Raw genomic sequence first — 17,568 nt, forward strand, 5'->3', positions numbered from 1 at the left:
TGGTCTTGAATGGATATCACAGTGACTGATAGAACATCTATTGCACTATTAGAAGTTGGCTAGCTTGCACACACACACAGACACAGAAGAGCACAATGTCAACACTAAAAAGTTAACATCCAGAAAAATCATTTCATATGTACACAAGAATACCCTGAATTCACTTAAAGGAACAGTTTATAATGTATCTTTAATGCCGCCATAGGAAACAGAAGTCTACACAGGATATTGAGTAGGTGAAATTGGAGATGAAGACTTTTGTCTGCTAATAACCACATATCGTCCTCTAGGCTGCTAAGTATCATACAGTATTTCCTTTTTTTGTCTTTTTTTATTTCTCACACAAAATGAAGACTGACGGACAGAATTTCCCATATCTGCATTTCAACTCTACCGTACCAGGATGCTTTCATTGAAATGAAGCTGCTGCATTGTAGATTTAGGACAGTCCATCTCTTTTCCAAAATCAAAGTTCTCAACTAAAGTGAGAGCTCTGATTCACTGTCCATCACCTACCAGCTGGTATGGTTCTACCGCAAGGCTTGAAGGGCGTGGTCGCGATGGGCTGAGAGTTCCTCATCCTCCTCTTCTCCCTCTCTCTCCTTCTCTGGAGGTTTTCCTCCCAGTTGTCGTACGCCGTCAGACTCTCCCGCTCCTTTTCTCTCTTCTCCCTCTGCTCGATCTCCTTCTGGAGTTTCTCGTCTCTCCTCTTCCTCCTCGCCTCGTCCTTGATCTCGTCATCTTTGACGGATTTCCTGTGATAGGAATAATTGGAAGGCATCAAACTAGTAGTAAAACTATCCACTCCTCAGAGTGCCATATGATATGACCCTATGATTTGAATGGAACAATCAACATCATACAGGTCACAATACAAAAAGAAATCGATGAAAATGCAGAGACACCTATTTTTTTCCTACTGACAGAATGATTATGCTTGCAAAGAAACTAGTTTCATATCTGACACAAATCAGACAGATTTATGGTTGGGATGTATAAACATCGACAATAGTGATACGCATATTATCTATTGAACTAAGCAAACAAGATATTATTCAGGCTTTCAAGTGGAATAATGTAAAAAAGTAGGTCCGGAATAAAGTAGTAACAGAATCTCTGAAAGCAGGACATGAGAGGGAAAAAATACGACATGAGAGAAAAAAAGTAGGAATGAATTAGGATATGGGTCCTAATACGGAAAATCAAAGTTGGGCAAGTGTTTAGGAACAATGGGAAAATGTGCTTGCCCGAATTGCAGCACCAACACTCAATTGAACCAAGTTTGCAGTTGAGTGTGTAAATAAACGTAAGCTGTTTATTCAAATGATTGTGTTTTGTCAAGCCCTTGACATACAAGTAATTCTCTATATCATTTCTTACATTTTTGGACTTTCTTTTTGGGCAAGTAAAATTCATATTTCGGCAAGTGTTCTGCAACAATTTGAAAATCTGCTTGCCTGACCAGGCAAATGGTACAAAAAAACTAGAAATGTCGCTACGGCGACTGGTATGCCTCCGCCATAATGCATGATTCTCCTACTAGGTGTATAGTACATGTGGACAATGTGTGATTACATTTTCATAAAATTGGCAAAATATTAAAATGACAAGTTTGTCACAAATGTGTTGAATGTTCACCTTCCTTGACCTAGGTTTAATTCGATGAATAGGAGAGCATGTATTTGGGGATTTAAGGACTTTAACTTGACTTGGAACCATTCATAAGTTTATGCATTGAGTAATTTTCAAGATAGGGAGAAAAAGTAAAATTTCAGTATTAACCCTAAAAAGGCCGGGGGGGGGGGGGGGTTGAATCAACCCCCCCTCGACATTTTTCGCGACTACTCCGCCACGCGAAATTTTTTGACCGCGCCGTTCACTGACTTTTTACTTTCAAGTCTCGCGCATCTTTTGACACCATTTTCGCGAAAATCGTGAATACCGTTACAACGCTGCATAACGTTTTATACATGCCTGTCAGACCGAAAATGGCTCAAAAACGTGATTTTGTGTGTAAAGTCTATGCAAATGGAGTTTTCTCTTCTTATTCATAAAGATATGATTATTTTCACTTTCATAGGCTGAAACTAATTAATTTTAGCATGATTATGCTTGAAATAGGTTCTTTCATAAATTTTGTGGAAAAAAAAGGATAAAACAAAAGGTCGAAAAAACAATGAAATACATAAGAAATTCATACAACAATACAATACATAAGAAATTGATGTTGATACCAAATTTTTTTTTCAAGTACATTATTAGGAATGCTACAAAGAATGTTTTCACAAAAAATTAGGATTCTAGGAGCTTTAATTTCTGATATAGAGCAAAATGTATTATTTTATGCATATATTAGCATAATTAATTATTATGACAAAAATTTCCATTTCTTTTTGTATAGCTTGGTAGATTACGCCACAGGTAATGCACGTGCCAAATTTCATGGCGATTGCGCGATCGACGGCCGAGAAGGGGGGGGGGGGTTGAATCAACCCCTCCCCGGCCACAGAACACCCAAAAAAGCCCGGCCTGATTAGGGTTAAATAGTAAATTGTTACCATTTTCATCTGGCCTTTGACCCTAAGATTCATACGGTAATCACTGTCAGGCAGAACATGCATACATATGTAGTAAGTTACAAGATAACTTGAGCCACTTCCGAGATATGGCGGAAAAAGTTAGTTCAGCACTTTCACTTGATCTTTGACCTTTTGACCTTTGAGGCAAAAAAAAAAAAAGGAAAAGAAAGGAACTTTCCAGAGAATCTCTATTAGGTTATACATGCACACACTAAGTGTAAACAAAATAATCCTGCTGGCATTGCATAAATATGAGGGAAATAGGAAATTTTTAAGTGTTGCCTTTGACCTTTGACCCCTGACCTTTGACCCCCATGAACCCTAAATTCTCTAGATCACTGCCAGGCAGTACATGTATTTATACTATGTTCCATGAAGATACCTTGAACAATTTCCAAGGTACGGTGAAATAAGTGAAGTTTTAATATTTTTACTTGACCTTTTGACCTTTGACCTCATGACCCCAAACTTTCACCAAAGAATCTGAATCGGGTAATACATGTATACACTAAGTTTCAAGAAAATATCTTCGGGCATTGCATAGATATGGTGGAAATAGTGAAATTTCACATATTTGACCTTGACCTTTTGACCTTTGACCTTGATCATGTGCACCCAAAAGTTGATAGGCACAACTTCACCCCCTAATACACATACATGCCAAGTTTCATTAGGATACCTCAAAAGGTTTATAAGTTACGCTGTCCACAAAATTCATTACAGACGGAAGGACGGACGGACGGACGGACAACCCGAAAACATAATGCCTCCAGCACCACTTTGTGGCGGAGGCATAAAAATATGTACACCGTGACAGAGAAGTCAAGAAAAACAGCGAATGAATGACAGAACATTACTTTAGCACTCACATGAGCCCCATATAATCTGAAAACGAGTGTCTCAGACCATTAGCAAGTAAACTCATGGGTTTCCTGTAATAATAACTTGACCTAGATATAAATATGACAAGAATGAGAATAGAATCAGATACTACTGACTTGTCAACTGTCTCTGTTCCAGTTCCAATACTGTTTCACACTGCATGTGTTTGTGAGGATGTGTATTTACTCATGTCTGTCTCAGAGACTCCAACCCAAAGCACCTTCTGATCTGGAGATTCTCCCGCCTGAAACCCCTAGCAAACGGGAGACTCCAAGTTGATGTGTGCGAAGTTCCTAGGGTTCTAGATGCTCTCTGGTGCTATATAAGGCTTATTTTTTGCAACATACAATAGCAATAAGTAAGAAATCCTTTCGAACGGGAGACACAGAACTAGGGCGGGAGAAATTCAATCTCAAACGGGAGAACGGGAGATTTTGCAAAAATGGGTTTTCGGCGGGAGATCTCCCGTCGAAAACGGGAGAGTTGGAGTCTCTGCTGTCTTTGTGTTTGAGTACCTATTAGTGTGTGGGTGTGTGTGCGTTCATGTGTGTGCTTGTGTATGTCTGAGTCCTGATGTCTGTATGTGTATGTGTGTGTGTGTCTGTCCGTGTCTGTTTATGTACAGTCAAACTCGGATACCTCGAATTCGTCGGGACTGAAGAAAATGGTTCGACGTACGCGAATTTCGAGGTACGCGTACGTCGAATTTTCTTCGACTTATCCGATGTTTATCGATGTTCAACATGGTGTCTGTTATAGTGCCTACTGATTGTTTGCATGCTTGTCAATTTGAATTGAATCAACTTTTATATGAATGAATTGAGTGAAAATAGGAAATGAAATCAAAATTTCAGAAATAAAGATTTTGGCGGCCACCAAAAAAAAAAAAAAAAAAGTCGGATGTTTGCCTTTACTTTTCAAAATGAACAGCGGTAACAATCGGCTACGTAAGATGCTAAAATAAATGTCAGAGTTTTGCGTTTAATTGTGGAAATGAATGACGGTAATATTCGACTCGGTATGATACTAAAATAAATGTCGGATGTTTGCTCATATTTTTGGAGATGAATAACGATAAGACTCAGCTCCGTATGGTGCTAAAACTAATGTTAGATATTTGATTTTGCGTTCGGAAATGAATAAGGATAACATTCGGCTCCGGAAGACGCTGAAATAAATGTCGAATTTTTGCTATGACGTTCGGAAATGAAAAGCAATAACATTCAACTCCGTACGATGGTTAAATAAATGTCGGATGTTTCCTTATACTTTTGAAAGTAAATAGCAATAGCATTCGGCTCCGGAAGATGCTAAAATAGATGTCAGATGATCGTTTTTATGTTCGGAAGAAAATAGCAGTAATATTCTGCTCCATCATGTCCATATGATGCTAAATAACTGTCTGATGTTTGCTTTTAAATTTCGAAATGAATAACAGTAACATCCAGCTGCGTTTAATGGTAAAATCAATGTTTGATGTTTGCTTTGACGTTCGGAAAAGAGTAACAATAATATTCAACTCCTGACAATGATGAAATAAATGCTGGATGTTTGATTTTATGTTCGAAAGTAAATTGCAATAACATTTAGCTCCGGAAAATGCTAAAATAAATGTCGAATGTTTGCTTTGATGTTCTGAAGTGAATAACAATAATATTCAACTCCGTACGCTGATAAAATAAATGCCAGATGTGTGCTTTTACGTTCGAAAGTTAATGTCAATAGCATTCAGCTCCGGAAGATGCTAAAATACATGTCGAATGATTGCTTTTACGTTTGGCATGTTTGGAAGTGAACAGCAGTAACATTCTGCCCCATACGATGATAAAAAAAATATTGGATATTTGCTACGGTACATTTCAAAATAAATATCAGTAACATTCAGCTATACGTTTCATAGTCCAAAATGTCTGATGTCTGCCTTGACGTTCAAAAATGAAAAACAGTAACATTCGGCTCCGTGCGATGATAAAAACTGTCAGATGATTCATTTCACTTTCGGAAGTGGACAGCAGTAACATTCGGCTCCGTTCGATAATGAAATAAATGTTGGATGTTCGAAATGAATAACGGTAATATTCTGCTCCGTACGATGCAAAATTAATAACAGAGTGTTGCTTTAAATTTTGGAAATGATTAATGGTATTAATCCGCTCAGTTAGATGCTAAAACAAATAGCGGATGTTTGCTTTCACGTTTGGAAATGGATTAGGATAGTATTCAGCTCCGTAAGATTCTAAAATGAATGTCGGTTGTTTGCTTTTACATTTAAAAATGAATAACGGTAACTTTCGGCTTTTTACAATGCTAAAACAAATGTCGGATGCTAACAAATGTCAGCAAATGCTCCCATTTTCTCATTTCAAACGTAAGTTTTGACCTCCTCAATATATGGGCATTAACTTTTATAAGAATATCTACGCCTATTTGTCAAATCTTTAAACACAGAGTAAGATGATTGAATTTTCTATTCATTTGTTTTAGATATGGACATCTGTATCACTTCAATAATGCTTAATATTAATTTGTCTATGTTTAGTAGGACCGATTTAGTTTTTCTAATGTTTTTCCTGATTTTTTTTTTTTGTCACCAGATTTTACTTTCGACCACCAGAAAATAAAAATCAATGATATTGGTGGCCCGATAAAACTTAGTGCGGAGCCCTGTGTATTCTATTCTTCATTGTGATCGGCCTATACTTCCAGATTTTCATAATCACATTGTTGGAAAAAAAAAAGTTTCAGTGCTTGCGTTCTCGGGGAAGTAAACTTCGTGAAAGGCAAAAAAAAAAGTTTAAAAAAAGGCGCTACGAGGTAGATTGATGTTTTGACAGTGGAGCGTGATTAATGGCAAAGATATAACTGTCAACGTAAGCAGGTGCGTAGATTGAGAAATCTACGCGCACGGTATGACTGTCTCGATCAAAAATAAAAACACAGTGGTTAAAGAAAAGAAAATGATGGGGCAGCGCGTAGTGCTATATCGTAAAGCACTCCATTGGCACGGGTGCTATGTGCATACCACGTACGTGTGTTGGGGTGTTGGGGATTTTCCTTGTCAGCTGTGTATCGGGTATTTCTTCTTGGGCGCGCGATTGTTCGGTCTCAGAATATTTACAATCAATCGAGCGTGAAAACATGTCTTCGCTGTCCACGCACGCTTAATCGGAGATGCTGAGTGATGTTTACAATTTCGATTCGAGCAACATGCTGGGAAAAACAATAAGTTAATTAAGATCGGGACATTAGATTTCCCTTCGAGGTAACCGAACTTCGAGTTATCTTTTTCGAGCTACGCGAATTTTAATACACGGAAACTCCATAGGAACAATCGGGACTTTCATTTTGCCCCCGAGGTAAGTGATATTCGGCTTATCCGACGTCGAGGTATCCGAGTTTGACTGTATGTCTTACCATTTCTTATAAGCACTGCTGGCGTCATCATGTTGGCGCTCCTTCTCATAAACCGATGTCTCCTCAAGTTTCTTCTTCTCCTTCCTCTCCTTTCGATATTTATCCACCAGTTTCTCATCCTTGTCAGCCTTCCACAACTCAAATGCCTGAAAAAAAAAAATGCAAAGAGCAGAGGTAAAATCTTTCAAATGTGTTAATGGTAAGACAAATTTTGCTCAACGTGTCAAGACAATTAGAAGTTGACGCGCCTGTATGTACCACAGCAGCACGGCTAGTGGTCTTATCATGTGATTGTGGAAAGTGTTTCACCACTTTGGCGAGGAGATTTTCAAGTTTGTCTAGATGAGAACTAACATCCCGGAGCTAGTAGACGCCCGATCCTCGGAAGGGGCTTTCAATACCGTATGTGGTGCTTTTTGGGGAATTTTCTTCATCGGCTTCTTCCCTGAATCTCGAGCCTTAGCCTTACCGATGCTCACATTCTTCTGTATGTGCGCCGTACCGGCATCGCCGGAGGGAGGCGCAGGAGCTGGGGACTCTGACTTCATGGCACAGACCTCCTGTCCACGTGTAGCACGTAAAGTAAAGGATGGATCGTGCTGCTCTTTCAAGCTCATCTTTATTGAACCACAGTATACTTAAGGCTCGAAAGATGCGTCAAAACACTTCTTAGTTAGTTCCCGATGACCGGCGAAGAAAAATTACCTTGCCAGAAGGTAAAATCCGGCGATGAATTTATGAAAAGAAATCAAACTGTGTTGGCTGCCCTCAACCCTGTAAAAGGCAAAATATTGGGGGCAGCATCAACAAAAATTATAAGGGTTCAGATTTGTCTGTAATAAACTTCTGTACAAAAAATTCTGCAAGAGCCAAGATACGTGAAATAAAAATGCATGCAAAAGTCTACACGGTATGCATTGAATGCCAGTGGCTTTTCATAAAAATGTCATGTTGTGAAAAAGGCCACCAGTTCCAATTTGCAAAAATTTCAATTCTTGGTATAGCCAATACATAGGTGCTGTGCACAGAGTAGCATTCAGATGCATTATGGGATATCTCACATGACAAAATTGCCCACGGTTTTGGCTGCATATGCACTCAGGTCACATTCCACCTTTATCCAGGGGTATTTTTTTGTTGAAGATTTCTTGGGTTTTCATTATGTGTCCAGCACATTGAAGCTTACCAGTAGTGAATCATGACTGTAGTGTCCGCAAATGAACAAAACTTTGAAATTATAAACTCTTTTTCTTTTAAAGTTGAATTTTAAGCAAAGAAAAAAAGCAGCAACGAAAGAAAAGGAGATAAAAATTGCATTGAATTGCATGGGAACTAAGACATGCGCAAGACAACCGGGAGCAACAATGGCACAGAGGAATCCCACAGTGCATCTGTGACTGGGCTTTTTAGCATGCGCAGAAGTTTTCTGCGCATTGGCGATACCGAGAATTATTTTACAGTACACAACGACAGAAGTCCCTCTGTAGTAGTTTTGAGTTCATGTCATCAAGTCTTCTGATCATACTTGACCTCTCATCCTGGAAAGGGTATGTTGCTGGAAGAAATCTGAGCTAAATATGCACATCGTCTAAACCATAAATGATCTTGAATCTAATATCAAATACCATGAATGTATTTGACCCTGGACTCACACTAAGGCAAGTATAACTCAACTAGAGAAAGTTTTCACAATAATTTGTACAGGCAAGAGACGACAGTAACACATACTTGGAATAATATATAAAACTTGCAGATACAAACAGTTTGCTTTGAGATTCTTAAACATGGTTCGATTTCTTCCATCAATTTCAACTCACCTTCTTGGCATCGTACTTCTTGGACTCCTCTTCCTCTTTCTTCTCTCGCTCTTCGCGCTGCTTCCTGAGAGCTTCTTTCCTCTGCTTTGTGAGATGCGATTTCTTGGACTCCTCCCACGCCTTGAACGAAGCCATGTTATCCAGCTTCTTTTCCTCTAGCTCCTGGATAAGGGAAAAGAAAAGGAAAAGAAAAAAACCACAACATCATTAAACACAAAACAAGTACTACTGCTTCACTAGGAGTAGGTTGCAGATATACAGTGACTGAACTACACAATCTTTTATAGTCATTATACCAGTTAGGTACACCATGCAGCATCACAACAACAGCAACAACAAAAAAAAAGGCAATGGTATCTGTCAGCAATTTTGATGGTTGACAAATTTCCTAATTTCCATCAACACCCTAACTGCAAGATCACCCACACACCCAAATGCAATGATATCTGAATGAACTTTGGCCAAAGAGTATTTTGTAGTTGAAAATTGCTGTTGGGAAATTGAAAGAATACATGTCACTGAGCCTGTAATTGCTTCCTACGCTGTTTAACAAATTCATATCTTGATTATTCAGTATTGATGTAAAAAAGCTATCATACATGGAACTGCTCTGAGAGAAAAATGGCGACACATATGTAGGGATGTATACTCCAGAATCTGGCACATGGAAGAATGCCCTTGTGGTTTGCTTCATTGCCGAGATTTGGCTTCTGCAGCACTGCTATGCCATCGTTGGCTTTAGTATTCAATTGTAATACATTTGTATTACGGCGCCAGTGTTATGACCGTACAGGTCCAATATGTAAGGTCTGATATCTAATTGGTTGAAGGTAAGGTTGTGCATCTCAAGTACGATCAAGCAACAGAGCTAAGGAACATATGTGACCCGCTACAACAAAAGGATCCTAAAGTCACTGACGGGTGAGCTGAGAAAATCGAGTTTGAAGCCAGATCATCAAAATCCGTCAAAACTTTCGGATTTCTGTTTTTGACACAATTTTGTAGTCTAATGTATCTTCTATCATCTGCAGAAATTTTGAAGCTAAATGATCAAAGGAGAGGCAAGAAAATAGCATTTTTCTGGGCCATGATTTTCTGACTTTCAACAGAACAAAACGTGTCCGAACATCTGGATTTAGCGCCGCAGCTAGACTCCGCCCCTAGCAACGAGGGAGTGATCTCATTGGTCAGTGCATGGCATCATGGTTATTGATTGGTCGTGCGTAGACCACTGGTGCTAAGCTTGAATGAACATCGCGGAGGTTGATAGGAGCGTACCTTCTATTGTCAGACGGTGAAAACCGTCTTGCTTCCCCTTGATCATGATAGCGTCGGAAGGGAAACTTTGAAGGCAGTTTTCTCGAAACGCTGTTTTCTTAAACCACTCGACATGCGCTAATCAAATCACTGATATCTCCGCAACCGAGTACTTTTATGAGTCATGTTTTATATGACATTACAGTGGAAGAGTAAGGGAATAAGGTCATGTCATTTTCAGAAAATTGTCCTCCCACGACTTTTGGATCCTTTTGTTGCAGCGGGTCACATATGATGTATCTCTTGGATAAGTCTAAAACTAATTTACTTGAATATTGCATCCATTCTTCACTATTTCAAATCTGAATGACATATTTCTACCTATCTGATGTACACTGGTACTATTTGATCTCAGCTGATGGTATCCTACCTTCGCCTTCTTTTTCTCCTCTTCCTTCTCCTTTTTCTTGGCCTCTCGCTTTTGTTTCTTCAGTCTCTCAGTTTTCTCCGCCCTCCACTGGGCGTAGATGGCCTCCCGCATCGTGGAGGAATCTTGCAGACCTCCGGGGGACTTGAGCGACGCCATCAGGTCTGCCGTGGAGTTCAGGCTCGAGTTGAGGGAGCCTGGTGTGGAAGACTTAGGTCTTGTCGGAGTTGGCTTGATGACATTTGACCTGAACGAATTTGGATACAGCAAATGAGATTAAACAAACTCATCATATAATGCCAGATGAGTGTTGGTGGGTAAATTTACAGTAAGTTAGATGAAAAGAAAGAACAATCATCAAAATCAAAAGAATCCTATAAATCGGTAAAACCAAGGACAGAGTTGAACAGTTCGATGGCTAGAGAATTACTGAAGGCAAAACAATAAATTCTGTAAAATTAATGTTATAGATCAGAACCCATACTTATGACAACACTGACATACTTTTGAGAACTGCAAAAACTGGTCCTGGACAAATCATGAAGTAAAATTAAGTCTTCCTACTGTATAAAATTTGAGCATGCCTCACATATATAGAACCATAAATGTTGCTAAAAACTGGAGTAAGACAAGTTCTAACTGTAAAGGATGATAAAAAAATAACATAAAGCTGATCAACTTTTTTTTTCTTTTAGTGTAGGCTGTGGGGTTTGAAACTAAGAGTATGCTACAATTAGACCTCTCTTGAGACTTTTTGAAAACAAAGATCTTGAATTAAGCCTTATTCAAACCTTAACAAATGCTTTGATTTGTAATCAAAGCTTTGTGGGCCAAGTACCTATTTCACTTAACCCTTCGATGAGATGGTACATGTATGTATTTGCTGCTGAAAAAGGCATTATTCATGGGTTGGAATACCGAACTATGAATGCTACATTTCAAATCCCCAAATTAATGCAATGGCAATTCTAATCTAACAATGACTTGAAACATACATTTGTAGTCCGCCACTATTGATTAATTCAGAGTAGTACTAAATAGGTTTGACTTCATTTGGATGATTCATGGGGCAAATGATCATGATTTACTTTCTCTTCTTCTCTTCCTCATCTGATCCCTCACTCTGGTAGCCCTCCTGAAATAAAAAGAGAGACAAATGAAAAAAACAACAACAACAACAACAACCAGAAACAAAAGATCACACTCAATCTTGGTATTAAAGAGGTTCATCTCATTGGCAAATTTCTATTGGAAGCAAATTTCTTTGGTTCACAATCAGAGCTTGATTTTACCTTCATGAGCTTTTGCCTCCTGGGGGGTGTTTCATCAATGTTTGTCAGCGCTGACAAGTTGTTAGCACTGACAATCACCACAGTAACAGTCAGTGACCAGAGCATCTCATCCAATCAAAACCTAGGATTTTGCTGAAATTGTCCGCGCTGACAACTTGTCAGCGCTGACAAACATTGATGAAACCCCCTCCCCTAATTTTCATAACCTTCTTCAGACTGGCATTGACTCGCTGTAGATGGGGTGTTGGCAGTCTTACAGTCCGAAAGGGGAGTAAGATCTTGTCCGAAGATAGCAACAGATTTAAAAGATAGATCAAGGACTCAGGGAGGCCATTCACAACCAGTTGGGGAGAGAGTGCTCCATGAATCGCTACATGGGGCAATAAAAATGATCTCCCACATATATTCCCATTCTCTCAGAATGCAAGACTGCCAAAACCCCATCTATGATGAATCAATGCTCCTGCTATACAATGATCTTTTTCTGCAAATGATACAATGTCCCATACAAACAATGGCAAACACGCAACTAAGTAAAATACCCAAGCATCCACTGCCTACTAGGCATTTCATCAAAATTGTGTGCAATATTTGCAATGATGACCTCAACAACTCAAATGATCAAAGTTTATCAATTCTGGCAACTTGCAATATAAACTGAGTACCTTTCAAAAAAAAAATAAATAAAAATGCTAGGTCCAGCTTTCATCCACACCACACACTAAAAAATGAACTTAGCCCTTACCTTTGGTCTCCTGTTGGTAAGTTTTGGAGGCTTACTGACTTCATCACTGTCATCATCATCACTATCTCCCAGGAGTGTCCTGGACTTTTTCTTGTCTTTCTTCTTCTTCTGTGAGTCTGCTGGTTTGTCATCCATGATATCCAGAAGTGACTGCTTTTGCTTGCCTTTGCTCTTGGCACCAGACCCAAGTAAGCCAACAACCCCATCATCGTCTGACTCATCATCAGAGTCTGAATTGAGACCTGGCACCAAGTTTTTCCTTGACTTGGTCTTCTTATCCTGTGTGCTCTGAGGAGCTGACTTGCTGGTATCCTTGTCTTTAGATGCATGTGGTGCCCTTGGTTTGGGCTTTGGTGGCGGCCCACTAGGTGAGGGAGACCTTCTTCTACTCTCGGCAGTTTCTTTCTTTACCTTACTTGTATTTTCTTCATCATCAGGATCTGCCAAGGCATCAAGTAGACCTCTGGGCTTTGGAGATGGAGATTTCTGCTTACGTCCAACAGGACTCACACTCTCTTTTTTATTTTGATTGAGCTTCATGGCACTGAGCCTCCTGTTGACCTTGGCTACTTCCTCGTCTTCGTCCTCAGATGAGGAAGAATCCAGCAAGCCTTTTTTCTTTCTAGACTTTGCCACATCTTTGCCACCTTTCCCTTCAAGGAGGTCATCAAGTTCAGACCGACGCCCCCTCCCACTGCCCCTCTCTGGAGAAGGGCTGTGGTCCTTCCTGCTCTTGATTCCCAACAGGTCATCCACATCTGGCGACTTTCCTCGCCTCCCCTGTCCTTCTTGGGATCGACTGGCCTTCCTCTCTGGAGATGGGCTCCTGTTTGGCTTTGTTCTTGGCTGTGGTGCCTCTCTGACAGGCTTCTTCTTGGTGAGGCCCAATAAATCATCAAGGTCGGGAGACTTTCTCTCCGGTGAGTTGCTCCTAGATTTTGGCTTCTTACCAGGCCCAGACAAGTCCATGAGTGGAGATTTGGATCTCTGCTTGGGCTCAGGTGATCTCTTGCCACCCTGCTTTGTTCTCTCCTTTTCTGCATAGTCATCTAAGAGTGATGACTTCTTTCTCCTTTCTAGCTCCGGTGATGAAGCAATCCCGAGGAGCTTGTCAATGTCTGACTGGCCACCTTTGTTCCGCGGCCTTGGCTGAGGCCTCGGTGAGTCGTCCTCAGATCTTGGAGACGAGTCGAGTGTTCCTGACCTTAGCCTTGGACTGGGCTTTGGCGGGGATTTCCCCTTGTCACTTTTCTTGTCATCACCACCCTTCAAGAGGGCCATGATAGGATCTGGTGAACCTGTAGATGTCCTTGATTTGGGGCTCTCTCTGCCAACTTGGGATCTTCCCCTAGGTGCTGGGTTTGGAAAGCTGCTGCTGGTCTGGGACAAGGATCGTGGAGACGGAGAGGGCGATGACCTTGGCTTAGCAGAGGGTGGCTCCCACTGTTTAGATGAAGTAGGTTGACTCTTCTTATTTGACGAAAACTGTGCCAGGAAGTCTGTACATAATCACAAGATGAACGGATATAATGTCAAAACTTTTGTGCAGGAGCCAATAACTACCTTTACCAGTATACTGGATTTATTGACAGTGCAATTTCCTCCTCAGGCAGGAAGTAATTATGTTACATCGATGGAGTGTTAAATATTCTGTCTATATCAATGTTAATAAACAACCAGTTTTAACTTGATTCCAAAACTGCCAGGTCCTGTTTACAAACTAGAGGACTAAACTCAAAATTCTGAAACTAAAATGAATCAAAATGGATGAAATGAAGTACTGACAACTCTACAGATTGCCTATTTTATACACTACCAGTAATACTGCACTTGTAGCATCTTTGATGCTGTCTAAAATGCTTGTAGTTACCTCACCAAAGAGGCAGACTCTGCATTATTCAACCTATCAGTATGCACAATGTCTGACACCTGGGGCAAAATTGTACATTTCACAAGAGCTACTCAGGGTGCCTCATCAGCTTGCATGTGTAGGCTATCAGATATGAACATGCACCAGATATTTCATATGATCACTGCACAGAATCCATCTGACAACATATCCTAGGTTTGCTGCTTATGTCTTATTCTCTTCAAAAGAAGCAGAGAGCATCTCTTTTTTCTTTCTCATTTGTGGAAAGTTCTTTCTTCGTCTGATATCAAACTTGATCAGAACAAAAGTACAAAGATATGAATTTGATAATAACATCATCCCCTAATCCTTCAAGATCATCATCTACTTTTACACTTTGTACTTTTTGGAGTTTTTCATACTTGTTTTGTTTTGTTTTGTTTTTAGAGAGAGAGAGAGAGAGAGAGAGAGAGAGAGGCTACATCTTCAAATCCATGATATGGCACCTGTTTTCTCTATCTTATAAGTATCATTTTTGGAAAATCACACGGAATATGAATTTGATATCAATTACCATCATCCCCCAGTCCTCCAAGATCAGCGTCATCGCTGTCTTCAGATGATGACGTGAATCCTGTGCTCAGGCCACGCCTCTTTCTGTCCTTCAGTTTGGAGGTCAGTTCCTCTTGAAAGGATGGATTGCGCTTTACTGCCATTCTAGAGTGGTGTCAATCTGTCAGTCAAACAGAAAAGTGTCACTAATTATGCCATGGGGTGATAACTCATGATCTTGAGTATTGTAGTGAAGGTGGTATGCATGGCATTATATGCATAAAATTCAAATTTGGTGTCTGATCATTGGCCCTACCTTTCAGGTAATGTATGGTAAGGGCACTACGTATCAGCAGGGTAAATGTACCTTAACATCGGCACCCTGCGTATCATCATAGCTACACTGAATTGACTGCCAGCGCATGCGCACACATCACATGCGCACAAACCCAAATCCATTGACTGGATAAGATGTCTGTGTGCGCATGTGCTGGCCGTCAATTCAGTGTAGTTCTCCCAGGTTCCTCTGGATCGAGTCACATTAAGTCATCAATTTGAATGGCCTGACCAGACACCACTGTTACTATACTAAGCTATGCGAATCTACGTACAGCGACTGGGCTGTGTATAGTTACAATTTGAACAGAAAGGGACTATTGGCAGAACTATAGTTGCACGAACCCTGTTGTCAATACTTCAACTTCACTGGTAAGTCTTCAAATTGAAGAAACTTTTAGATTTTAAGTTGATATTTGTCCGCTACACTCATCTGTGTTTAGCTGTCATGATCCTGAATGCTACAGTGCGCAGCCCCATTACTGGCATTACGCTATGCGTATGGGGCTGCTGGCCATAGTTGCTGCAGAGCCAGGGCCGGAGGGGAAGGGGATGAGGGGGAGGGGGGACACCCTTTCCTTGGGCTTGACTCAAAACAAAGCAAACAAACAAATAAACACCCCTCCCCCTCAAAAAAAAAAAAATGATGAGACAAATTATACCGCAAAAAGTGCGTTCAGGTCACTAACAACGTTACATAGAAATCAATTCAGGGAGAGAATAAACAATGGGCCTGGCGTTATGACTTTTACTGTGGGTAGTATAAGCGCAGGCAAGGAGCGCCCGGGATTACGGGCCACCGGACGTAGCGGACGAGATTGCATACCGCGCCGTTACCGTTCGGCGTTTGCATGCATTCGGACTTGTGATTACACACGTATTGCTTTAATTTGTAAAGTGTGTATGCTTCCCTACCACCCTCACTCACCGCGGACGATTTATGACGAAAGTCTGGTAGGTATGGCTGATAATTTCCCGTCCGTACCTATCCCACCTCTAGCTGGGAGAAGCTGTTTTGACGAAAGTGTTCTCCGTGTCGAAATAAACGTGTAGACTACACAAAAAGCACAGGTAGGTCTACAATATTTCCACTGTCGTTGTGGAACTCGCTATGCAGTGGTTTTAAGTTGTATACACTGGCAACGATCAATGAACCGACGTTGCGAGCTACGCGTCGTGCTATTGGTCCATTGCCTCTGGGTAGTCATTTATTTGTTTGATAATTGTCACCAATCACAATCCATGACTTAAGCAGTAATTGTGGAACGCTCATGATTGCGTGAGTCAACTGGCCGTTCCTCGAGTCAATAAATTGAAAAATAACAGGGGTTGACTCATTCATTCATTCATTCATTCATTGAACAACATGTGCATCGTTTATTATTGTTTATCAAATTCATATTGACCCAGCATCGGCTTCCAAAACAGATTACTAGCACTTAGATTGCAAGTCCTATGAAGATAATGAGCTCGTAGTCGTATAATCATATCAAGGAGCTTATTACAGCCATAAAAAAACAATTTTGCTCACATTGGATGGTGGCATATCGAGTTGGGGAAAACATTCGTTGTTCTTATTCTGATGTTCTAAAAAGACGTGAAAAGGGAAGAAATTGAATTAACATGATATGTTAGGTATACACTACCTGGTAGCTTCACTATCTGTGCTATAAACGGCTTCAAGTCTAAGCTCAATGATAACTGGAAACAGAAACATAACAAATTTAATCCAGATTGCATAAACTGACCACCCCGTGGATACATCACATGGAACTCCTCAGGATTGGATTCTTGAATGGCCCTCAACAAGCCTTTGACTTACTGGGCGTGCAGGTAATAATCAATTTTGACAGTTTCATTTTAGTAAATATCATGACACAGAGTTATGTTGAAAAAGCAGCGCTGTCCTATAAAAGCAGGGATGTCATGTGCAAAAGCAAATAAAAGCCAGTTTAGTTACCCATGCACAGCAGAGTTCCAAATTAAGTTATTCAAATGGTTTGCTGCTGCTCAGACAAATAAATTCTAGAAAAGCACAGGGAATAGATTATCTTTTGTCGGGATCAAGCCTTGATTGCACTGAACAAAGCAATTGTTTCGTTGAAAATTTGTCTTGTGCCATTCTGAATTTAAGGAGAGTTTTACAATACAAATGAGATCTCCTTGAATCATAGGTGTAATGGCATGTGAGGTTTAAGTGGAAAGTCTAAAAAAAAAATTGACACAGAGTACATAATTGATCTACATAGCCCGACCGGAGAAATCATGTATAGAACTTAATAGTAAATGGAGGGCAAGTAGGCCTATTTTTGTTTCTTATAAGAATAAACGGTTGTCAAACATTTGTAGCTTAAACAATAAATAGTGTAATTCCGACAGCACAAATTAGTTTAAATTTTCCATATTTGGGAATTGTAG

At 40.2% G+C, this 17,568-nt stretch overlaps 1 protein-coding gene across 1 annotated transcript; it reads right to left on the bottom strand.

Annotated features, from left to right (window-relative positions):
- Window positions 1–508: 508 nt before the first annotated feature.
- Window positions 509–16,180, bottom strand: LOC139719407 (uncharacterized). The gene is made up of 8 exons (XM_071630827.1): window positions 16,079–16,180; window positions 14,837–14,995; window positions 12,414–13,912; window positions 11,465–11,511; window positions 10,380–10,623; window positions 8,693–8,854; window positions 6,876–7,021; window positions 509–755 (listed from the first exon to the last, which is right to left on the bottom strand). The coding sequence occupies exons 2-8, from the start codon at window positions 14,976–14,978 to the stop codon at window positions 509–511; spliced, it is 2,487 nt and encodes an 828-aa protein (XP_071486928.1). The 5' UTR covers window positions 14,979–14,995; window positions 16,079–16,180.
- Window positions 16,181–17,568: the final 1,388 nt, after the last annotated feature.

Source organism: Diadema antillarum, unplaced genomic scaffold (assembly GCF_040938485.1).
Source record: "Diadema antillarum isolate AM-2024a unplaced genomic scaffold, OU_Dant_1.0 scf00000009, whole genome shotgun sequence".
NCBI lineage: Eukaryota > Metazoa > Echinodermata > Echinoidea > Diadematoida > Diadematidae > Diadema > Diadema antillarum.

Coding starts and splice junctions, on each gene's coding strand:
- LOC139719407 (XM_071630827.1), bottom strand. CDS start 14,978: ATGGCAGTAAAGCGCAATCCATCCTTTCAAGAGGAACTGACCTCCAAA. Junction 11,512..12,413: donor TTACCAACAGGAGACCAAAG/GTAAGGGCTAAG, acceptor TTTTTATTTCAG/GAGGGCTACCAGAGTGAGGG. Junction 756..6,875: donor AGCAGTGCTTATAAGAAATG/GTAAGACATACA, acceptor TTCCTATCACAG/GAAATCCGTCAAAGATGACG.